Source organism: Hippocampus bargibanti, linkage group LG08 (genome assembly GCF_051943395.1).
Source record: "Hippocampus bargibanti isolate YZ-2025 linkage group LG08, ASM5194339v1, whole genome shotgun sequence".
NCBI lineage: Eukaryota > Metazoa > Chordata > Actinopteri > Syngnathiformes > Syngnathidae > Hippocampus > Hippocampus bargibanti.
The window spans coordinates 4,382,872-4,406,631 of record NC_142741.1 but is presented as its reverse complement, the minus strand read 5'-3'; the positions used below and the strand labels follow the sequence as shown (position 1 = coordinate 4,406,631).

General features: G+C 46.9%; 1 protein-coding gene across 20 annotated transcripts in view; it reads right to left on the bottom strand.

The window, feature by feature from the left end:
- Positions 1-23,760, bottom strand: part of ttn.2 (titin, tandem duplicate 2) — a 228,432-nt gene that overhangs the window by 113,327 nt on the left and 91,345 nt on the right. For 11 of the 20 annotated variants that reach the window (XM_089002824.1, XM_089002831.1, XM_089002832.1 and 8 more), the window contains 35 exons: positions 21,337-21,411; positions 21,146-21,226; positions 20,940-21,023; positions 20,742-20,786; positions 19,025-20,605; positions 18,634-18,684; positions 18,149-18,550; positions 17,787-18,065; positions 17,440-17,709; positions 17,230-17,369; positions 17,040-17,166; positions 16,333-16,599; positions 16,000-16,266; positions 15,621-15,884; positions 15,268-15,407; positions 15,046-15,172; positions 14,708-14,974; positions 13,912-14,178; positions 13,536-13,802; positions 12,820-12,959; positions 12,603-12,729; positions 10,881-11,023; positions 9,526-9,649; positions 9,173-9,439; positions 8,361-8,458; positions 8,104-8,272; positions 6,813-7,082; positions 5,067-5,333; positions 4,639-4,917; positions 3,544-3,952; positions 3,304-3,428; positions 2,960-3,226; positions 2,431-2,700; positions 1,966-2,265; positions 352-654 (listed from right to left, as the gene is read on the bottom strand). In XM_089002824.1, the coding sequence (XP_088858950.1) occupies positions 352-654; positions 1,966-2,265; positions 2,431-2,700; positions 2,960-3,226; positions 3,304-3,428; positions 3,544-3,952; positions 4,639-4,917; positions 5,067-5,333; positions 6,813-7,082; positions 8,104-8,272; positions 8,361-8,458; positions 9,173-9,439; positions 9,526-9,649; positions 10,881-11,023; positions 12,603-12,729; positions 12,820-12,959; positions 13,536-13,802; positions 13,912-14,178; positions 14,708-14,974; positions 15,046-15,172; positions 15,268-15,407; positions 15,621-15,884; positions 16,000-16,266; positions 16,333-16,599; positions 17,040-17,166; positions 17,230-17,369; positions 17,440-17,709; positions 17,787-18,065; positions 18,149-18,550; positions 18,634-18,684; positions 19,025-20,605; positions 20,742-20,786; positions 20,940-21,023; positions 21,146-21,226; positions 21,337-21,411 (8,559 nt within the window). The remainder of the gene's footprint in view (positions 1-351; positions 655-1,965; positions 2,266-2,430; positions 2,701-2,959; positions 3,227-3,303; positions 3,429-3,543; positions 3,953-4,638; positions 4,918-5,066; positions 5,334-6,812; positions 7,083-8,103; positions 8,273-8,360; positions 8,459-9,172; positions 9,440-9,525; positions 9,650-10,880; positions 11,024-12,602; positions 12,730-12,819; positions 12,960-13,535; positions 13,803-13,911; positions 14,179-14,707; positions 14,975-15,045; positions 15,173-15,267; positions 15,408-15,620; positions 15,885-15,999; positions 16,267-16,332; positions 16,600-17,039; positions 17,167-17,229; positions 17,370-17,439; positions 17,710-17,786; positions 18,066-18,148; positions 18,551-18,633; positions 18,685-19,024; positions 20,606-20,741; positions 20,787-20,939; positions 21,024-21,145; positions 21,227-21,336; positions 21,412-23,760) is intronic. The other 9 variants (XM_089002834.1, XM_089002837.1, XM_089002841.1 and 6 more) reach the window with 5 other exon arrangements.

The window sequence follows — 23,760 nt, the reverse complement described above, 5'->3', positions numbered from 1 at the left end:
GAGTAGCTAATAGATAGCTTATAGATAGCCAACTAGCTAGGCAGGTAGCTAGCTAGATAGCCGCTGTTGTTACCTATTATTTGACTGTTTTGTGTGGATTTTTACATAGAGGTAAAAATGACCCACAACATGATCAAGGACAGCTATCAATAATAGATAGCTAATAGCTAGATAGCTAGCCAGATAGCTAAAAGCTAGCCAGCTGGATAGCTGCAGATGTCACCTATTATTATTATTAGGATACTAGTGCAAGCGTGTTCTACCAGAGACAAAGTCCTTCAAAAAAAAAACACCAAAATGAAAAGGTAAAACTAACAAGAAAGACCAAAACTCGAGTAAACTTTGACTCACCTATAGCATCCATGATGGTGACAGGATAGGTTGCGGCGCTGGGCTTTCCAATGCCAGCTTTGTTCTCCGCTTTGACTCTGAAGATGTATTCCTTATTCTCAATGACGTCATTGACCACGGCAGTCAGCTGGTTGGCCTTGGTCACCTGGACCGGCGACCACTTCACCGATGTCCTGTCACGGAGCTCCACAATGTACGAGGTGATGGGCGAACCGCCGTCCGACTCGGGAGGCTCCCAGGATACGGTGCAACCAAACTTGGACACCTTCGCCACCGTCACGTTACGGGGAGGATCGGGAACATCTAAAACCCAGAGGCAAAAGTGGACTCAAAAACTCAGCAAGGAATGTCGGTGAAAAGGCTTCTTCAGCCGTCATCTGGACTTTTTTGAAGGTGTCGGACGTTTCGCTCCTCATCCGAAAAGCTTCGTCAGCGAACTAATTTGCAAGTAGTTTTGGCCTTATATATATATCCCTACTGTCGGTGCCAGACCTCTGCTCTGATAGGTCCCTGCTCTAAGGTTGGGCGGTGCAGAGGACTATTTTCTGAGGCTACACTGATTACTTCTATTGTCCTGACTGATTATGGGGTCTTCAACTGGCCTGATTGCCCCATTTGCTCTGGTATCACCATCAGCATGACTAAGCCTTAGTGGTAATGATCTGAGAAGTCTGTTGTAAGTCTGTTGCCCAGAGGTGGACACCTTCAAAGAAGTCCAGATGACAGCTGAAGAAACCTTTTCATCGATGGACCACTCCTGTACGACTGAGTTTCCACAGACGTCAGCGAGGAATGAGTGATTGCAATTTACGTCAAGTTGGGCTGAGACTGCCGCCACCGGAAGTTGCGGGAGTGCTTAGAATTGGTCTGGAAATGGTCAAGGCTGCGGTCTCGCTCTCAATTTGGGAAAAGCAGTGTTCAAATCTAGATACTTTGGTGGAAAGCTTCCAAAATGAACAATTTTACCTAAAAATTGGTACATGTGTCAAACATGGAAAAAATTAAGGTCTCCAAGAGCCAAAAGTGGAACCTTAACCCAAACCCTAAACTCTAAATCCAAACCCTAGACCCAAACCCTAAACATAAACCCTAAACCCTAACGCAAACCAAAACCCTAAACCCTAAACCCTAAACCCTAAACCCAAAGCCCAAACTCAAAACTCAAAACTCAAAACTCAAAACACTAAACCATATCCCAAACCCTAAACCTCCACCCTCACCCAAACCCAGACCCAAACCCTAAATCCTAAACCCTAAACCCTAAACCCTAAACCATAACCCATAACCCAAACCTTAACCCTAACCCCAACCCTGAATGAACCGAGCACTGATCTTGCTCAACCATGTCCTTCATTTCGACGGTCGGTGTGCTTTGAGATGGAAAAAAGGAATTCTGTGTGTTCCAGTGGCAATGAAACCGTGTGGTCCAGTGGCAGTGAAAGAGGCCGCTTGCATTTCACGAAGGAGAACAATCTTACCTTGTAACAGTTTGAACCAGTGTTCAAATGTGGAAGGAGCGCAACCGTGAACATTTACAGACTCCTCAAATTATTTTGTATATCTGGATGACAACAATCAGGTTTGTGTGAGATGAACTTCAAACGATTCACATACCAAACTTGTTCTTCGCCTGGACGGGTTGGTCCGTTTCCACGTGGGGTCCGCTGCCGACTCGGTTTCGGGCGCAGACTCTGAAGAGGTACATGGAGTCTTTCTGGAGTCCGGTCACGGTGTATTCCGGGCTCTCGGCGTGCTGTGTGGCCAGCGTCCAGGTCTTGCGTTTCACATCCCGTCTGTCCACCACATACTCGATGACTTTGCTTCCGCCGTCGTTCTCCGGTTCCTCCCATGCCAAGCTGACTTCTCCGTCAGCGGTGTCCACGACCTGCAGATTCTTCACAGGCCCCGGGACATCTGGGGTCCGAACAGACAAAAGTTTTATTCCTGACTGAGTTTCTGAAAAAGTCCGCTAGACGATCCTTTTGCATCTCTCGCAACGTCGCTGTCAAGTTAGCTATATATTTGCCGATCCACGGTAGCTAATTCCGCAAGTGTAGAATGAGCCGTTGAAAACCCTACCGATGACGTCCAGGTTGACGGAGGCTTCGCCCTCTCCATGTTTGTTCTTGACGATGACCTTGTAGCGACCCTCATCAGACTTTCTGGGGTCCTTCATTCGGTACTCTGTACAGTCGGGAGAGGTGTAGATGCTGTCCTGGGGCAGACTGAAGTTGTCATACAGCCAATCCGCCTTGGCTTGTGGGTAGGCGCTGAAGGGCACCATCATGACCAAGGGCTTCCCCGAGTCAGTGATGTAGTTTTGGTCTGTGGTCTTGATCTGGGGCACCGCTGTAGGAGTAAGGGTGATCATCAGTCAATAGACACCTAGTCAATAGAAGTGGTTGTGAAAAGGTGGAGAAGATTGCTGCGAGATTACAAAAAGAATCATTTTGGCTACCTTGAAACATTCCGAAAAGTCTTTGGAGACACTGCAATACTCGACGTTGTGTGTGTGTGTGTGTGAGAACTCCAAATGAGAACTCCATCAAATCAAACAGCAGATTGACATGCACTTGTTTGTCCGTTGACTCTCTTAACATTCTCTTACCCGCCAGTTCCAGCTTGGCCTTGGCGTCTTTGTCCTTAACCACCACTCTGTATTCACCCTGGTCTCGAGGACGAATCTCACAGACCTGTAGCCGGTGGATTTTCCCTTCACTCATCATCTGGTATTTGTCTCCTGGCACCACGGTCATGTTGTTCCTCAACCACTTGACTTGGACTCTGTCCTTGTTGAGCTCCACCTCAAAGACCACGTCGGAGCCCGGTGACTCCAAAATGTCCTGCGGTGGCCTGACAATCTCCACCGGGATCTCTGCGAAGCGCAGAGCGAGGCGTGAGGTGGCGTCGCCCAGAGGAATTTGTTACAGGAGCATCTCCCGGAGGTCTCACCTTCCACAAAGAGTCTGGCTCTGGAGCGTTTGTCGTCTACGCCGCAAGCGTACTCGCACTCGTCGTCCGGGCGGCACTCTTTAATGCGTAAGTAGCGCATGTTTCCGTCTTTTTCAAACGTGTATCTGGAAGGAGACGGAAGTTGTGATTTTAGAGAATGCATTTTGGGGAGTTCTTTGAATGAGAACCATGCCTGCTGTGCGTTTATTTTTTTGCAAAAGAGTGGTGAAGGCCAAACACCTGGGTCCTTCTCTAATCTCGCGTCCGTCCTTGTACCACTTGACATCGACCTTCTCTTTGGTCAGCTTGCAGGAGAACTCTGCGTCCTCGAACTCCGTGATGGTCTGGTCCTTCAGGTGCATGGCAAAGTCGGCGGGCGCTTCGCTAATGATCAGCTCGGCCGTGGACTTGTCGTCGCCGGCCACCACGGTGTACTCGCCCTCGTCCGCCGGGGTGCAGTCCTTAATGGTCAGCGTGTGCTTGTCTTTGTCCGTCCGGTAGACGAGGCGCTTACTGAAAATCAATTCCTCGCCGGCCTTGAACCACTTCAATGTTACGTTGTGGCGGTTGACCTTGCAAGAGAAGCTGACTGTCTTGTTCTCCTGCGTGTCCACGTCCTCTAGTGGGACCACTATCCTCAAACGTTCCTCTGCGAACAAACACATCGAAATGTTAGCTCACGCTCTCGGAACGTTGTCAAACATCTTCCCCGGAAACGTCTTGTTGCGAAACAAAAAAATCAATTAGATGGGAGGACAATGCGAACATGTGGACGATGGCGACACGAACGTGAGGCTCGATTTTCTTCTAAAGACTCATCGATGATAAGGTTTCTTCAGCCGTCATCTGTACTTCTTTGAAGGTGTCGGACGTTTCGCTTCTTCTCCTAGATGCTTCGACAACGAACTAAAATTTGCTGGTAGTTTGGACCTATATATATCCCTACTGTCCAGACGTGGTGGTGCCAGACTCTGCTATGATAGGTCTCTGTTCTCAGGTGGGGGGAGCAGAGGACTATTCCCTGCGGCTACACTGATTACTTCTATTGCCTTGCCTGATTATGGGGTCCACGACTGGCCTGATTGCCTCATTTCCTCTGGTATCACATCATCTGCATAACTAAGCCTATGTGGTTTAAGAAGTTTGTTGTATGAACGATCCAAATTAAAACTCACCCCACCATGGCGATTTAGTGAAGTGTTTTGCTGTTTTATGAAAATAGCTTCTGTTACTTCACTTTCAAACCATCTATTTTCTTTCGCTAAGATTCTAACCTCACTGTCGTCAAATGTGTGGTTGCTAGCTTTTAGGTGCATATGTATTCTCAGGACTCACCTTTGATGACAAGTCCACAGGAGCTCTTGGCCTGTTCTCCTCTGTGATTACTCAGGTGGACCACGTAGTTGGCTTGGTCGCCCTGTTCCGCAGCTCGAATCCTCAGCGAGAAGATATTATCTCGCTGGCTCATCACATACTTGCTGCTTTCGAAAACGGTCTCCTGGTTTTTAAGCCACTTTGCTTTGGCGCCATCATTATTCACCTCGCAATTCAGAACCACTTCCTGACCTTCTCCGGCCTCGGTGTCCTTTAGCGGGGTGATGATCCTCAGCTTCTCTACAGACCAACATGTGACACTGAAATTAGCCTCCTGGCAAAAACTGGTGCAGTGGAGCCCTTGGCGGCCATTATTTGACCGGCATAATTTTCAACTCCAATTGCAGCATTCATTTGGACCAAGATTGTTACTTGTTGGAGTTCCTTACCGAGTACCGTCAGATGGGCGCTGGCTCTGGTTGCTCCTATGGTGACCATGTACTTGCATTCGTCGCTGAGCTCACAGTTTTTGATAACCAAAGTCCTTCTCTTGCCCTCACTAATCATCTGGTACTTGTCTCCTGCCTCCAGCTCCTCTGTGTCCTTCTGCCATTTGACCTCAAAGGTCTCCTTGGACACGGTGCAGGTAAACTCAGCTCTTTCACCCTCGACCACCTCAATGCTGCGAGGCCTGGAGAGAAACTCAGCCGCTAGTTCTAAAACAGCAGGGGGAGAAGAAGCATACGTTTGAACGGGACAATAAAACGCATGTGGACAGGAGTTATTCAACTGGCTCCCGAAATGAAATTCCCAATTTGAGGTACAATGATACCTTGGCTTACAAAATTAATTGGTTCCCAGAAAGTGTGTGCAAGTGTGTATTCCCAACATTAATTTCCTACAGGAAACCATTAAAATGAGAATAATCCGTTTCCGGGTCCCCATAAAACATCATTTTCAACTAAATAAGCATTAAAACTACGCACAATATACCTTATTTTATGTATAATAAATGTGCTATGGTATTCTAATTAAAGAAATAAACTGTACTATATAATAAAGTCGTTTTATTGACCTTTGTGATGGTCCTTGATGGCTTGATGGAATGGAGGAGCTCTGGGTTGGACATCTTAGAAGTTGTGATATTCCAACAGCAACAAAACACTAGAAACTTTATTAATAGCTGGTTCCCTTGCTTGTATGTTCCCTTCAAATTGTACAGATGGCTTGTGCGGGTTTTTTGTGGAGCCTGATTGATGGGATATTTTAACCTTGCAGTCTACATTCTGCCTTTGAACTATCAATACAGTTGAAACGAGTCCAAATTTCACTGTTTCCTATCCATTTTCTCACCATTTCACTTTAGCTTTTTTTGTTTTTTGTTTACTTTTGTTTTTTGTTTCAACCTCTGTCATCTCCCTTTCCTGTGTGCGTGTTTCTGTTTCTGTAACCCCTCCCCCCCTCCCTCCTCTACCACAGATCTTGACCAATCATGTGCATACACTCTGCCTATCAATAAAGTGGAAACCAGTCCAAATGTCACTGTTTTCTATCCATTTTCTCACCTTTTCACTTTTTTTTGTAGTGCTATCAAGCTCGTCGTCTGCCTTTCCTGTTTCATGTGCTCACAGTGTGCTTCTTTTTCTCTAACCCTTCCTCCTCCTTACGGCTGCGTGTCTGTAATTCTCCCCTGATGGGATATTTTAACCTTGCAGTCTACACTCTGCCTTTGATCAATAAAGTTGAAACATTTCACCGTGTTTTCTGTCCATTCTCTCACCATTTCACATTTGTTTTTGTTTCAAGCTCTGAGGTCTCCCTTTCGTGTGTGTGTGTGTGTTTCTGTTTCTGTAACGCCTCCCCCTGTTCACTGCTGCTTGTGTCCCCTCCCTACTCTACCACGGATCTTGACCAATCACATGCGGCTTTAACCGAAGACTGGCGGCGGGGAATAGATGGAAAAAAGCCAGCTGCCATTTCAGGAGCTCCAAGAACCGGCTTGTTCGCGAACGACACATCGCTCATTGTGGCGTTCCGTGCGTTTCCCGAAAAATAGTTGGCCAAGATTATATTCTCACAAATTTAACGTTCATAAGGCGAAACGTTCGTTAGCTAAAGCGTTCGTAAGCCGAGGTATCGCTGTAGAAATCAATGCGAAAAGACAGTCATCCGATAGAAAGCGTAAGTGTGCGTACCGTTGACCTTGAGGTTTCCCGAGGTTCTGACCCTGGGACTGAGTCGGCAGTTGTACTCTCCAGTGTCTGGTATCTTCAGGTCCTGAATGAGGAGGATCCTCCTCCTTCCGTCCACAATGTGCTCATAGCGGCCGCCTTCCGGCAACTCCTCGTCGCCCTTGTACCAGATGACGTCAGCTTCGGGTTTGGAGACTTCGCAGATGAGCTTGACGCTGTCTGTCTCAGTTCCCTCCACATTGGACAGGTGCTTAGTGAACTTGGCCTCCTCCTCTGTGAAAGACCACCATCAGCTTGAGCCACACATCATCACTCATCGTTATGTTCTCCTGGGTTCATGAACGAGCTCACGAATATGTTCTGATGCTGAACACAACCGAGGCCCTTGTTCGAAGCCAGTCTTGCCCCCACCCCCTTTAAGGCTTGAATGGGAACGTGGAAGGTGGGGCAAGGGAGAAGGGGGATCATTGTATCTATTATCTATCTATTAGCTAGCTGGCTGGCTGGCTGTCAATTGGCTATCTGGTGGCTACCTGCCTGGATTTCTGGCTATATGTTGGCTATCTATTAGCTAGCTAGCTGGCTATCTGTTGGCTATCTGGTGGCTGGCTGGCTAGTTGGATGGCTATCTATTGGCTATCTGCTAGCTAGCTATTAGCTAGCTAGTTTTTTTATTTATTTGAGTTATTCTGGGTTGCGTGAACGCTGGCGCATGTCGCTGCCGCTCCTCACCCACAGAAAGACTGATCCAGTGACTGTAAAGTGACCTTGAGAGTTTTGAAAGGCGCTTACAAATGGTATTATTATTATTATTATTATTATTATTATTATTATTATTATTATTATTATTATTATTATTATTATTTCTTTTTCCTAAACTACCTGAGCAAGCGCTGCCCTTCTTACCTTGCTATCTATTAGCTATCTATTTCCTATCTATTAGCTAACTGGCCGGCTAGCTAGCTATCTATTAGTTATATAGCTAGTTGTCTAGCTGGCTATCTATTTGCTATCTATTAGCTTTCTATTATCTATCTATTTGCTATCTATTAGCTAACTGGCTGGCTAGCTAACTATCTGGCTGGCTATCTATTACTTATATAGCTAGTTGCCTAGCTGGCTATCTATTAGCTAGCTAGCTTTCTATCTATTGACTTCCGGGTCGAGTGAACACTGGCGAATGTGGCTGGCGCTGCTCACTCACAGAAAAACGTATCCTGTGACTGAAAAGTGACCTTGAGGGTTTTGAAAGGCGCTTATAAATGAAATGGATTATTATTATTATTATTCTTACCGATAACAGTGAGCATGCCGGAGGTCTTGGCGGTGTTGGCGTCACACTCATACTCGGCTTCATCATCCATCACCGACTTGTGCACAACGAGGACATGTTGACGTCCCTGAGCAGAAATTTCATATTTCTTCCCCTTTCGAATTTCACTTCCGTCCTTGAACCAGCGGACCTGCGAGGAGGCAGTCCATACGTCAATGGTCCGACGTGAAGTGGAAGGACAATGACTGCATGATGAGCCCATTGGCGTCCGAGCTCACCTTCACATCTTCTCGGGATAATTCACACTCAAACCTGGCAGATTCCTTCTCTTGCACCTCGAGGTCATGGAGTGGCTTGGAAAACTCCACGCGGAGAGCTGTGGAGTGAGACACAGAAGTTACCGAACCTTAGTCTTTAGCTGAGGGCTCCATGAGAGACTCCTAAAGAAACCTTGAAGAAACCTAAATCTACTGAGAACAAGGTGGAACTCCTCCTGAAAAAGCGTTGACTTCCAGAGAATGAGACATGAACACCACCAGTTCCCGCTATTCAGCAAGACCGGCCAGGTCTTCAAACGAAAGCCTTTGTGAAACCTGTCCTCCTGAAACGTGTGTTGCCCAGTTCCCCATGACCAACTCCAACTAGCTTTTCACTTTCTAATGACTTTTTCAAGTCCAACGTGAAGCTTTTTCTTCTTCCAGAGAAAAGTAAGTGAACTCCACTTAATCCAGTTCAACCCAACTAAGTCCTCGGCGCTGTTCTCAACGGGTTCTAAAAGTAGGGTTAAAGAGCAGGAGATCTCAAACTCAGCTGGTCATTTGGATCAGGTCTGCTGCAGGATGCGATCTTCTTTCTAGACCCTGACGAGTTGTGGATCTGGACGAGGTACTCTGGCGTTGTGTCCAGTGTTGACAAACAGGGGAGAGTCCTGAATCCTCTCATGGTGGTTTCACTTTTTGTTGCCGACCTGACAATGATTTATTTCCCCTCCAGTGATCAGGAAGTGACCCGCACCGTGTCCACTAAGTGCATTTTTTTTCAAAAGCTTCTCCCAAACTGATCTTCACATTTAGTGGGTGTTGGTACTTACGTTCAACATTAAGGAAGCAGGAGGTCTTGAATTCTTTGGCAGCGCAGGAGTACGTACAGGAGTCCTCCAGGGTGCATCGGTGAACGATCAGCATCCTTTTGCATCCATCCACAAGCATCTCGTACTTTTTGGTCTTGTGGATCTCCTGCCCATCTCTGTACCAGTGCACCTCTGCATTGTCCCGGGAGACTTGACACTCCAGAGTAGCGGTGGCCTCCTCCTCTACAGTCTGGTCCTCAAGCGGCTTGGTGAACTCCACTGGTGGCTCTGAACATCCCGCACGACAACAAAGTTCTTTCGGCACCGATGCAGGACATATGAGCAGTCGCCCATTTTGTTTTTTGACGGGGCACCTTTGACAATGAGTCTGGCGTCGCTCCGGCAGTCTTTGGTGGCGAGTCGGACTTGTCCCGCTTCATGCAGCTGAACGTCCCTTAGGGTCATGGTGTGGACTTTGCCCTCCGACTTCAGTACCACCTGGAGGTCAAAGTGAGAAGGTAAGTCTGGGCTCTTGAATGCCGCTTGTGATTAATTTCCTTTCCTGGGTAAAGCCTTGAAATCAAGATAGTACTCTTAGACTGATTGTTGTGATGACACCTTGATTTGTTGAAATGTAAAAAAACTGAATTCAACCGCAGATTTGTGTGCGCCAATTGTGTCCCTTTACAATTGACTGCCTCACACTTGTTACGCACATCTTAAAACTTTTCTCTGTTGTGTCTGTTGACTGTCTTTAGATAACTCCATATGTTCATGTCCTTTCCATTTGTTAACATTTGCAATGTACAGTGATAACTCGGCTTCTGAACGCCTTGGCTAACGAACTTTTCGGCTTACGAACATTATTTTTTTTTAAATTAAACACAGAAACACAGAGCTGCATATAAAAATAGATAGGCAGACGACATAGAGAGAGAGACTTGGGAACTGATTATTCTCATTTTAATGGTTTCCTATGGGGAATTAATGTTTGAGATACACACTTTTCACCTTACACACTCTGTCTGGGAACCAATTAAGTTTATAAGCCAAGGTATCACTATAGTCTCTATTTTTCAGGTACTGCTGGTTAGCTTTGAAGCTAACCCTGCCCAAAAGCATGACTGCTAATTTACACAATCATTCGGCGCGGACAACCGTTCAGCAGCGCTTCATAAGCACAAAAAAGGAACAAAGCGACACTAATAGCAATACTACTACTACTACTACTACTACTAATAATAATAATAATAATAATACATTAAATTTCTGAGCGCCTTTCAAGACTCTCAAAGTCACTTACAGTCACAGGATCAGTTTTTCTGTGGGTGAGCAGCGGCATTTCCACGCGCCAGCGTTCACTCAACCCAGAAGTAACTCAAATAGATAGAAAGCTAGCTAGCTAGCTAATGGATAGCAAATAAATAGCTAATAGATAGCCAGATAGGCAACATCTAGCCAGCTAGACAATTTACAGTCAGTCAGCTAGACAACTAATAGCTAGCTACCTAGCTAATGGACAGCAAGTAAATAGCGAATAGATAGCCAGGTAGTCAACAGCTAGCCAGCTAACAGCCAGCCAGCTAGACAGCTAATAGCCAGGCAGCTAGCTAATGGATAGCAAATAAATAGCTAATAGATAGCCAGATAGCCTATAGCTAGCCAGCTAGACAGTTTACAGCCAGTAAGATAGACAGCTAATAATGGTAAGTGAGTTGAGCAGACTCACCCGGTCGCTGGGCTCCAGCTTGAGGTCCCCGAGAAACCACTCCACGGGGACATCCTCGTACGAAAGCTCACACTCAAAGGTGGCCGTCTCGCCGGCTGTCACTTCCACGTCACTCAACGGCCACATCAGCTCAACAACTCGGGCTTTTTAGGGAAAGAAGAAGGCATGCTGGATGAGAGCCATTTGGAAAACGAGTCCCAGAGGGAGGTCCTCTGGAAGCCCTCTGGGCAAAAAACCAGCAAAATAGCTGCTGCTCAACACCGGGCGGGCCGGCTCGTTAGCATGCTACCCGGGTCACGTCCCGTACGGGCCGATCAAGGTCCGTCGCTTCCAAAATAACCCCGGGTACATCATTGTAGACTCGGGTCTTTGCGATGAGTGTTGGACTACAGTGATACCTTGGCTTACGAACTTAATTGGTTCCCAGATAGAGTGTATAATGCGAAAAGTGTGTATCCCAAACATTAATTTCCCATAGGAAACCATTAAAACGAAAATAATCCATTCCCAGGTCCCCATAAAACATATACAGTAAAGTCTCGTTATATCGATATTCAAGGGAGTCCGAAAAAATATCGATATAACCGGGACTATCGATATATCCGACCCTTTTTGCATGTAATTTTCTCCGTGCGTGCATAGAAATAGTATCGATATAACCGGGACTATCGATATATCCGATATCGATATAACGAGACTTTACTGTATTTCTAATTTTCTAAGCCTTAAAACTACACAAAATATACCTTCTTTTATGTATAATAAATGTGCTATTGTATTCTAATTAAATAAATGAACTGTACTGTGTAAGAAAGTCATTTTATTGACCTCTGTGATGGTCGTTGAAAGTTTGATGGAATGGAGTAGTCGGTTTCATCAGCAATAAACACTTGATGAGGAACGTAGCCTTCTTCTTGCACCATCTTGAGGAATGATTCCTTGTAAGCCTTGGCAGCTTTATCGTCAGAACTAGCTGCCTCTCCATGACGAATAACACTGTTTCTTGAACCATCCGTGGCTAGCCTTAAATCATCAATGGATGACGAACGACCAGGTTGCCTTTTGACGATATCCGACTGAAGTTGCCGTGCTTTCTCTGCGATAATTTTACCTAGTTCATCAATTGTGTTCGGTTTAGCTGGGTTGATAGCTTTTTGCATCAAGTGTACAGATGGCTTGTGCGGATTATTTGTGGAGCCTGATTGATGGGATATTTTTACGTTAGTCTATACTCTGCCTTTGAACTATCAATAACGTTGAAACAAGTCCAAATTTCACTGTGTTTTCTATCCATTTTCTCACACTCTCTCTGTCGTCTGCCGATCTATTTTTATTTGCAGCTGTGATTCTGCAACACCCCCTCACTGTTGCATTCTTGACCAATCACGTGTGGCTTTAATCTATTTTTATTTGCAGCTCTGTGTTTCTGTAAACCCCCTCCCAACCCCCCCCCCCCCCCCCACTACTGTGTTCTTGACCAATCACACACCAGTCAGCTGCCATTTCTTTGTTAGAGAACGGGCTCGTTCGCGAACGACACATCACTCATTGTGGCGCTCCGTGTGTATCCCGAAAAATAGTTCGTATGCCAAGATTAAATTCTCGTGAATTTAAAGTTTGTAAACCGAAAAGTTGCTTAGCCAAGCCGTTTGTAAGCCAAGATATCACTGTGTTTGCATTGATGCCGCCAAGTCATGGACAGTGACAAGCCTATCTGGTCACCTTTTACGCGCAGATGAGCGGACGATTTTGCACTTGCAGCAGCAAAGTCCACGGCCCCCGCCATGTCCTTGCGGCAATTGAAGAGAATCAAAGTGTGCCTGAAGCCTTCCTCCTTAATCTCCACATCCTGAGGGACCAAAACGAGGCGGTGGGGGGCGTCACGGGACAAAACTCACAAGAAAAGAATCTGGCGAAGGTGGAGAAGAAAAAATCTCACAGCAGTCGGGTGAAGGGTCTCGCCCTTCAACTTCCAGGTGGCGTGGAGATCCTCTTCAGAGATCTGGGTTTCAAACTTGGCCGTCTCGGTCTCGGTGACTTCCACGCTGTAGAGCGGACGCACCACCTTGATGTCGCGCTCTGCGCCACGTGGAAAGACGTTAGCGTGAGCACTAAAGAACAATTAAGACGTGGTTTGTGGAGATCATCTCAAGACAGTGAGACCAGCCAGCCTTCAAGATCACGTTTGTGGAAGAAATTTCAAAAACGGTTAATGGTGAGCAGAGTCTGGTTCCCTTGAAGTCAACTGAGGACTTCCAGGTGCTGTGCATGAATGACCCATGTTCTAAACTTTGTTGCTCGATATCAGAAAAAACATGTTAGGGGTCAAACAAGACCCAGCACACGTACTTGCGTTCAAGTCTGACTGAACGATATTTATCAATCCCGTCCTGAGAACTACAGTGGGTGAGACCGTATGGACATATGCACATGTGTACTGGCGAAAAGGAAAGAGTCAGACCAAAGTCCAACTTCTTCACTACTATGATAGAACTAATGGTCAAACTTTAGTCTTGTCCAGGCCAATTCAGAAGACTAAGTTACAGGAGAGCCAATGAAGACCTCACATAAGAGGTTGTCTTGTTTGACAGAGTTGAGATTCGGGTCCTTACGTTCCCGGGAAAAAGTCACCAGAGCGGCTGGCGCAACTCCTACCTTCTATGTTGAGTTGGGCAGTAGTTCTGTCCGTGCCGCAGTCGCACGTGAAGGCCGCCATGTCACCCTTGGTCACCTTGCGGATCACCAGAATGCGCTTCCTGCCATCGGACTGCATCAGAACATTCTTGGAAGCAAAGATTTCCTTCCGGTCTTTGAACCAGCGGACTTGACCATTGGCTTTGCTCAGTTCACAGGAGAGCACCACCTCATCCTTTTCGATGGCGGTGTAGTTTTGGAGCTTGGACGTGAAATAGAGGTCTCCCTCTGCAAGACCATGTCAGGTTCACGGGTCAAGGCGCAGACGTGATTTGCTGTGCGACGACTGTCGTCGTATGCATTCATGAACATAAAGACTGTGGGCTGACATACTAACCCAGCACGGTGAGCATGGCCTCAGCCATCTTGTCCATGGCCTCCACTTTGATCATGGATGTGTCATCGATACAGACCTCCTTGAAGGCCAGCGTGTGGACTCTACCATCCTCTGACATGTGCACTAACTTGCTGGGGTGCAGGCGGGCGCCGTTTTTGTACCAAAGAACCGTGATCTTTTCGTGAGAGAGTTCCACACTGAATTCGGCCGTCTCCCGTTCCTTCACCGTCACGTCCTTGATGGGTTTGAGAAACTCGAGACGGATACCTGACAGACGGAGACCATGTTGACACTGCAGCGGAGCAATACTTGCCCAAATCGGAAAACACTCGTCGAAACCAACAGGATGTATCAAGTTGGAAGACGAATCCTATTGTGGGACAATTAAAGGTTTTCTGATTCTGATTCAGATTCTGATTTATTAAGAATAAAGAGGGTGAGAACGCAAGGTGGAACTAGATACCACACCAGGACATTTGGACCCATGACAAAGTTTTAGGCAAAATCCCTGTTTCCAGTGTACCAAATAGCCCTCAGATACTTTGATAAGATGGAATTGTGCTGAGATGGTTTGGCGTGGAAGAAAACCTACCAGTCCCCACAACTATCCTTTCATTTGTGTCTAAGTGGTGTTGATGCACCTGTGATCACCCAGGAACCTTTCTAAGCCGCTGCGGACCTGATCAGCCAGCTCGCGAGCTGCACTCACGATTCATTTCGAGACGAAAACACTTAAGATCGAACGGTGCAAAAACATCTGATAGTAATTGCCGTCGCACGTGCCGACATCAGATACCTTCGATGATTAGCTTCCCTGATGTTCTCTGGTCTTCGGCCTCAAACAAGTACTTTGCTTCATCTTCATATCTGGCAGATTTGACGACAAGAGTGTGTTTGTTTCCTTCTTGCAGCAGTTGATATTTGTCATCGCTTGAGAGTGTCTGAGAGCCTTTGAACCAACGGAAGGTTTTGGGTTCTCTGGACACCTCCAGCTCAAACTTTGCATCGTCCTTTTCAAAGACGCGCACGTCAGCCAGTGGCGTGATGAAAGAAATGGGAATCTCTGTTGATTAACATAAAAACAATAAATGAGGCAACAAAGGTGGTATTGGCGGAGGAGACGCCGATGCTCACCCTTCACTTTCAGATTAGCCGAGCACTTGACATCAGCGGCGCTGAAGGAAACTTCACCGGTCTGAGGCACTTTGCAATTGTACAGCACCAAAGTGTGCTTAGCCCCGTCTTCCACCATCTCCACATCCTGTTGATAGCGATGCACTTTTCAACACCAAGAACGGGGTCCTGGGACCACCACATGCGAGCACACACAATAGAAGATCTTGTGGGTTCACATACGGGAGACGGAACTAGGACTTGGCCGTTCAGTTTCCACTGGCCGTGAACATCATCTTCACTCAGCTCCACCTCAAAGCGGGCCGTCTCCCCCTCAAAAACCTCCACGCCGTACACCGGTCGCAGCACTCTGATGGGTCGGGCTAGCATTGAAGAGACGCCACAGTTTAGTGACAAAGTTCCAAGAAAGCAGCGCAAGAATGTCATTGACGTCAACGTCTTGATGGTGTTGAAGAAGACAATGTGGGAAGAAATAGAGGTTAGAACATAAAGGTGGCATTTGCGGGCATTGGCCCATTCAAGAAGCTGATCTGATGGCACTGTGCGAGGCATTCATGAATATCCACGACCTTTACCTTCAATATGAAGGCTTGCCGTGGTCTTGTCCGTTCCGCAGTCACACACATACTCTCCCTGGTCTACTTGAGCGACTTTCCTGATGAGCAAGACTCTGCGGGTGCCCTCTGACTTGATGGCGACCACTTTGGAAGCCTTTACCTCCTCTTCGTTGTGGTACCAAACCACCTTAACGTCCTTGTTAAGCTCACATTCTAGCGCCACTTTGTCCTTCTCCACTGCGGTGTAGTCTTGCAGCTTGACCGTGAAGTAAGCGTCTCCCTCTGGAAAGGTACATTTGGACAATCGTAACCCATGAAGAAAAAGACAGAAACTGGATGCGGTCCAGGCGCTAAGATGGTAGACAAGGACACTGGGATGAGCCCTGAAAAGAGTTACCTATGACGGTCAAGTTAGCCATAGAAGACACTCCTTTGGCCTCAGCCTTGACCTGGCAAGTATCATCCAGAGTCACGTCCTTGAGCTCCAGCACATGTCGTTTTCCATCCACATGCTTGAGCACCGTCCGGCTGGGATGTATTTTGACGTCATTCCTGTACCAGGTGACTGGAATGTTTTCGTGAGAGAGCTCCAGCTCAAAGAGAACCGTACTGCCTTCTTTCACAGTTTGGTCCTTGAGCGGCGAAATCAGTTTCAGCCTGATGCCTACGACGTTTTAAAAGCGTTAGAACACATTAGACATGACATGAACGCCACGGGTTCACCACCTACCCTCCACCGTGAGTCTCGCCTTGGACTCTTTGCCCAAGACCTCAATCCTGTATTCGTCCTCGTCGTCAAACTGGCAGCAATTGATGATCAGCATGTGTTTCTTGCCATCATCAATTATGTCATATTTGGTGTCTGGCGTGATAATGTCGCTGCCCCGGTACCAAATGACCTTGGCGACATCTCTAGTGATGGCACACTCAAATTTGGCCTGTTTCTTTTCAGGCACGGAAACGTCCTTCAGTGGGACAACAAAGTCCATTGGGATTTCTGAAGAATGTTAGAATGTGACAAAGATTCGTCAATGACAACGGCAGCACACGTCAGACACAGAGCAGCCATTTTATCATCATTGACACTGCAAACATCACTGAATCTGGTTCCAGACTAGACGGCTGGACAAGAAAACAAACAACAGGTAATAAGAACAGGGACCTCGGGTCACTGAAGTCCTCCTCCGTATCTCACATACAATTGGTAAGCCTACGAAAGAAGCCCTGAATGGAGCTAAATTTAACTAATTCCCGACTTTAGACCTCAAACAGTACAGGGTCAACTCAGGGTCGCGTTAGTACCCCACTGGAAGCCTACGAAAGAAGCCCTAAATGGAGCTAAATGTAATTGATTCCCGACTTTAGGCCTCAAACAGTACAGGGTCAACTCAGGGTCGCGTTCGTAACCCACTGGGATGCCACGAGTACTTTGCTTACCTTTAACGGTGAGCATCGCGCTGGTTGCAGCGTTCAGTGCCTGGTATGACACCTCGCCCGACTGTTCCACTAGACACCTTTTAATCTTGAGTTGGCGCACGCCACGTTCCATCTGGATCTCACAGGTCTACGGAAAGAAACCTGTTACATAAGTGAAAATACATACAAACAAAAATCCAGGGCGTAATACCGGGGATCTGGTCAGAGGCTCCCCTTTGAGCTTCCATTGCCCCGGAATGTCATCCTCGGATATTTCAGTCTCAAAGGCAGCATCTTCCTTCTCGAACACCTCCACACTGGTCAAGGGCTTCAAGATCTCCGCCTCACGCTCTGAGGTAAGACATGTTATCAGGTGCACCCGAGGTTAGACCACGTCAGACAAAACTCATGAGATGCCTACCTCCTAGCGTCAGCTTGGCGCTATAGACACGTCCCTCCACTTCCACAGAGTAGTCCGATACGTCGTCAGGCTGGCAGTTCTTGATGGTCAACGTCAGGTCCTTCCCATCCTTGTTGATCTCCACTTTGTCTGAGGCAGTCAGCTCCTTGTCTCCTTTCAACCATTTCCAGTTGGTCGTGTCCTTAAATAGTTCGCCTCTAAAGGTGGCACTTGCTTTCGGTTTCACGTGCTGGTCCCTAAGAGGCTTTACAATCCAATCTTTGATGAACTCTGTTTGAAACATACCAGAATGTCAGAATCCAGGTTACAAAGACCAAAAGCCTCTAGAATTGAGTGGAATTACTCACCGGTCACTTTAACATTTGTTGATGTCTTCAACTCATTTTGGTTGGCAACTTCGCACGAATAACACCCAGCGTCCTCCTCGACAGCATTTTGGATGGTGACAGCGTGCACCAGGCCGATAATATTGATCTGGAACTTCTTTTCCTGTTTTTTCAAGACCTCGCCATTCTTCTTCCAGATGACATCTCTCTCCTTGTTCAGCTCACAGGACAGGTAGAGCGGCTGACCCTTGACGGCCGACATTTCCGGCAACAACTCTTTAGTCCATTTCACAGGGAGTTCTGAAAATGAGAATAGTTCAGGTGCGGTCCTGACAGTGCCGTGTCAAACCAAAGCTCCCAGATCTACTGGAGCAACCACACACCTTCTACAATGAGCTTGGCGGTACAGGTGATTTCCTTCCCAGCGTTTTTGGCGACACAAGTGTATTCCCCGGTGTCTGACAGCTGGACATCTTTCACCATCATCTTCCGATCTTTCCCGTCAGAGGTGAATTTGTGCTTGGGACTCTCACGCAGGTTGCTGCCGTCCTTCATCCAGGACGTGACAGCAGTGGACGGTGACACCTGGCACTCGAACACAGCCGAAGAACCGATGGACTCGGCCTCTTGCAGCATGATGTCCTCCAGTTTCTTGATGAATTTGAGTGGCACGGCTTTGAGTTTGTATCCTCCAAAAGGTTCTTCCGGAGGTGGCGGAGGAGTACCCCTTCCGGCAGGCCTGAGGCCACGGCCCCTACCCTCCCCGGGTGATGGTGTCATCTTGGCTGAAAGACAAATCAAAAGAAGACGCTTTTCATGGTGGGAAGACGGTTTCGACAGATTTCAGTCTATGTTTAGATCAACTTACGTTTGAGACCTCTTCCTCTTCCTCTTCCTGCTTCCTCTGCCGGTTGTCCCTCTGTTTAGAAACACAAGATATGAGCTGACTTGTTGCAGACAAGCTAACCTGAAATGGTGCCAGTGAACATTCAGTCATGAGCATGAATGAAAGTGGTGCTACGCTACTCAATTAAAAAAAAGAAAATGACACCGGGTTGGAGGGCCGTCATGACATGAGGATGAAGACGAGACAGACGAGGACAGGAATGAGTTCAGAAGTGAGGTTGAGGGCCACCAAAAACAGGTACGGTGGCTGTGAACGGTGTGAAAATGGATGCATGCCCATGGCAATGAGTGGAGATGATTCCGTGCATGAAGGATGGCTCTTTTCCCAGGTTGTCCCGCCTCCGACATCTCACCTCTCCTGGTCGCCCCTGGCACCTCCACAGCACCCTCTTCTACTTCACCTTCCCAGTCTTCATCAGGAACCAGTTCCCAGCCCCATGCCTCTTCCTCTTCCGGCTCTCCTTCCTCGGGCAAGCCAAAATCCTCCTCAAATACCTCCTCCTCCTCTGTCTGAGTTGCGACTTTTGTAATCTTGACTGCACTGGGAGAAATTTCCTTGACTAGAGGAATGGTTTCTTTTGGAGGCTTTGCAAGGTCTCCATCTTCTGGCGAGGGTGTTTTGGGTACTTTCTTGAGAGGGTCTGCTGCTTCTGGGGAGACTGTCGGTGAAACTGTTCTGGGAGTCTTTTTGAGTTTCTCAACGGCAGGAATTTTTTCCACTTCTTTCGCCTTCTCAACTTTTGGTGAAGGTGTCTTTTTAAGCTGAATTTTCTTGATTTGCTCTAGAGGGGTCAAAGGCACCTCTTTTTGTTCCTTGGCCTTGGGAGTGACTCTCTTCCTTAACTGCAGTGGTTTAGGCTCCTCCGGAACTTGATCTGCTTTTTTCAAAGTCGATGGTACTTGAGAGGGAATCTTCTTTGCAGGCTCAAGCTGCACTTTTTCCTCTTTTACTTGAGGGGTCTCAGGTTTCTTCAATGTATCAGCCGGTACTCTCACTTCGGGTTGGTCCTCAAGGGTAACGTGTTCCTTGTGCAAATCTTCAATTGGTTTCTTTCCTTCAACCAATGGTTTCTTCTCAGGTGCAATAGCTTCATTTGAAGGCCTGAGATTGACCTCTGGCAATGGCTCTGGCTGTACTGCTCGGGTTTCCTGTGCCTTGACTGGCGCTTGAGCTTCTCCCTCCTCCGGTTTTTCCTGAGGTACTGGCTTTAGCACCTTTGCTGGGGGTTCCCTTACTTCGGCTGGTGTTTTCTGAGGTATCTTCTGATGTTCTTTTGTCTCAGTCTCCCTGAGGATCTTGGTTCCCTTTTGTAAAGCTATTGTGGCCCTGTCTGCTGTGTCATCTTTCACCTTCTCTGGCTCTTTGGTAGCTTTACCTGGCTTGTCAAAGGGTTTGAGTTTGACAACTTCTTGTTCTTGTTCATCGGAAGGCAGTTTCTTCACTTTTTTCATGGCAACAGTCGGGGGGCCTGGTTTCTCCTCCTTTGGACCTTTGGGAGTTTTCTTCCATGACATGGTTTCTTCAGGTTTATCGTCTTTTGGGGTTACTTTTTGATGTCGCAATTTAGGCTCAGTATCTTCTTTTCCTAATTCTGGTTCCCGCCTTGACATTTCCTGCTTTTTCTCCACATCTGCTTTGTCTTGAGGTGTTCCCTCCTCAGCGGACCTCACAGTGCTAACCTTCATCTCAACTTCTTTATGTTCTTCATGCACCAACTCAACAACATCAACTTGCGTGGACCTGGTGGCTTCTCGAAATTTCTGCTCCTTCTCAACCTCTTTAGGTGATACCAATTGGACCTTCTTGAGAAATACCTTCTCCTGCTCTGGCTCCAACTCTTCCCTCGTGACTGGCGAGGTTTTTCTCAGAGTCGGAAGATCAAATGTCCCTTTCTCTTCCATGGGAACTTTACCTTTTTTTAGCAGAGCTGGTTCTGGGGCAGCACAAGTTCACATTACAAGAAGTCAGTATACGCAAACAACATGTCAGACAACGGACTCCAGACACAAGGACTGAGTAGAAACAAAGTGAATTTGTCATGATTCAAGTCTTGTGAGCATTGTTCCTACCTTTCTTGACTCCCGCCGGTGCTTGAACTGGTCCCTTGGATTCATCTAAAGGTTGAAAAGGTTATTATCAGGTCATTTATTGGTGTAAATGATTGCCAGGGTGTCTTATGGGCCTGGATGAAAGGATTTGGAACCTCAACAATGTAGATAACAGCAAGTGGTACACAAGAAAATAAAGAACCTTTTCTGACAAACTACCTGTCTGAGTGGTCAATATCAAAGGTTTTTCTTCCTCCACAACCCTCACGGTCGGATCTTCAGACTTTACAAGCGGCTTGGTCACTTCAATGGTCACAAATATGAATACATACAGAATGGAAGAGGGACAAAACAAAATTGACGCTGCCGTGAAACAAGCTGACGATGGGTGATGATTGAAGAGCCATCAAAACAGCCTTGGATACCTGGCTTTGATGTGATATTTTTCAGCTGCTCAACCCCATGTGGCTTTTCGACATCCACCGGTAGAGGTGCTTGGCGTTCTTCTAGTACAAGGTAAATCATGTCAACAAGATTTGAATCTTGAGCAGTTTCTGCCTTGGAATGACGTCAAGACTTGCAGAAGCGCAAGACTGACATTCGAAGAGGTTACTACCTTCTGTGGGATGACCCGGTTTAACTGCAGGTTCTTCGACCGGTGGTCGCAAATCCTCCACCGCAGCTTGAAAATCTAACCAAATGACAGGTCAGAGCGTCCATACAGGTGACGCCAAGAACAAAAGAAACATCCCGAGGGACAAACAGAGACTGAAGAGGTTAATGTGCCCCCTTTGAAAGGAGAGGCGATGTGATATGTGGCGGATTGGTGCTTTAGAGGCAAGACTCAAAAACCTGTCTGGACAGGCGCATGCTTGTTTGTGCCCAGAAGAAATGGGTGCCATGAAATGAGACCCTGAAACCAATGTAACGCAGAATTGCTGGACAATGACTTGTGCTCCAGGTCATAAAGACACGCAATTGGTAACACGCCACACAATCTTCTCAGTACCTCTGGAGACATTTTGAGATGAAAGCCCGTTTTCTCCGCTGGTCTCAGCCTGCAGGGGAGCGCTTTCCGTGAGGGTTAGTTTGGATTCATCTGTTACTGAAGGTTCTTGCACTGTGGCCATCAAATTCACTTTTGTTTTTGATGTGGAATTGTCTTGTGCGTCCATTTTTCTTTGGTCTTTGGATTCTGCTTTGCCACTGTCTGTATGATCTCGACTTGCTATATCTTCTTCCACTGCCTGCAGCCTTACCAGATTATTAGGGGCTACTTCAACTTTGTATTGTTCATCTGTTCTATAGGCATCAAACGAAGCTGCTCGAGCCCTTTCCTTCTCAGTGGCTTGATTCTTAGAAGTTACAAGTTCCTCAATGTGATTTAGATCTGCTTTTTTGATGGCATTGGTCACCAATAATAATTCAGGTTTCAGTTCCTCTAGTTGCAGTTGATCTGATTTGAGGGTCAATCTCTTAGGGATGCTCTGAGGACTATCTAACTGTGTTCCTCCCATGATTCTTTCTCTCTGAGTTACAATGCCCATCGACGGTGTCCTTGAAGACATTGGCGGCTTCACTTCTGCTGTCGTCAATGTATGAGGTATATATTCAACCGGATCGGTTTTAAGGGACCTTTTTTCAAGCTCCTGTCCTCTGACTTTGAAAGCTGTGTCTTCCTGTGATGTATACTCTCCGACAAGAGGCTCAGGTGGACTCTGTCTTTGCTGACCCTCTAATCGTGTTCCTCCTGCTTTTTCGATGACTTTCCTCTGACCTACAACATCTGCCATGGGTGTCTTGGAAGAGGTACTTTTCACTGGGTGCTTCAGCTCCGCTTGAGTATCGCCACGTGGAACTTTGGGGAGCAGAAGGACTGTATCATGTTTCAGCTGCTCATCTTTCAGTTGCTCGGACATTCCTCCTCTGTCTTTGAAAGTTGGCTCTCGAAGATCCATGCAATCGGGGATGAGACTCTCGGGTGTTCCGGTGTCTTCTGTGATCGCTTCTCCCGCAGTTTTTGCGTCCTTCGCCAGTTTTGAGGAAGATGTGCCTTCCGTCTGTTCTTTCAGTTCTCTCAGGTGTTCTTTAGATTTGAATTTTCCCATAAGAGCAACATCATCTTCTTCACTTTCTGTTTGAATTCCTACCATCTGACATCCAGCAACGTCCTCTGTTCTCTCTACAGACTTTTTTATTTTCTCAAGATCAAGAGTCAGGTCTTCACCTGCAATCACCACTGTGGGAGCTTGGTCAGTTGACACTTGTGGCTTTAACTGGGAGGCAGTCGGGTCCGTGTAGAGGAGACACGCATCCTCATCCGCATGTGTGCGGGTGCCCTCTGACAAAAGAACTGATGGTGCTGACTGACACAGCTCTAATTCAGCCACTGCAGGTTTCCTTGGATATTCAATTCCACACGTCAGTTTCCCCACAACTATATTGGCCAACAGAACTGATGGAGGTTTTTCGGGTTTTGAATTGTCAAGCGATGGTTTCATTTGTTCAGCATCTGCCAATTCTGTTGGTGCCTTCTGGGCAGTCACCTCACCAATTTTAAGAGGAATAATGCCTAGTTGCTGTGATTGTGTCGCAAGTTCTCCCTCGCGGTTGTTGGATAGCGTCTGTCTTTCAAGAGCTTGAGTTGATGTACAGTCTATAAATGGACAGGAGTCACTTGTGCTAACCTTCGTTCGTGGTACATCATCCTTCGCTTTGTTGAACATCTGAATGTCATCCACTTGTAACTTATCTGGTATAATGGTGGTCTGCTGCCCTTTCTTTACAACAGCTCTGAACATGGAGGTGACGTATTCTCTGCTATTTGTTTGGGGTTCCTCCAAGTAGTGGGACACTCCTAACGTCCTTTCGGTTCCTTTTGGACATTGAATGTCTGCAACTTTAAAAGATTCTTCTGTGCTGCTTGGCAATTCAACCACTTTCTTGTCACCTGTCACTTCCTTCCATTCCATTTCAGAATGTTGTGTAAGGTAAAGTGTCTTGTCTGGCCTTTGTTTCTGAGGCTCGACATCTCCTCGCA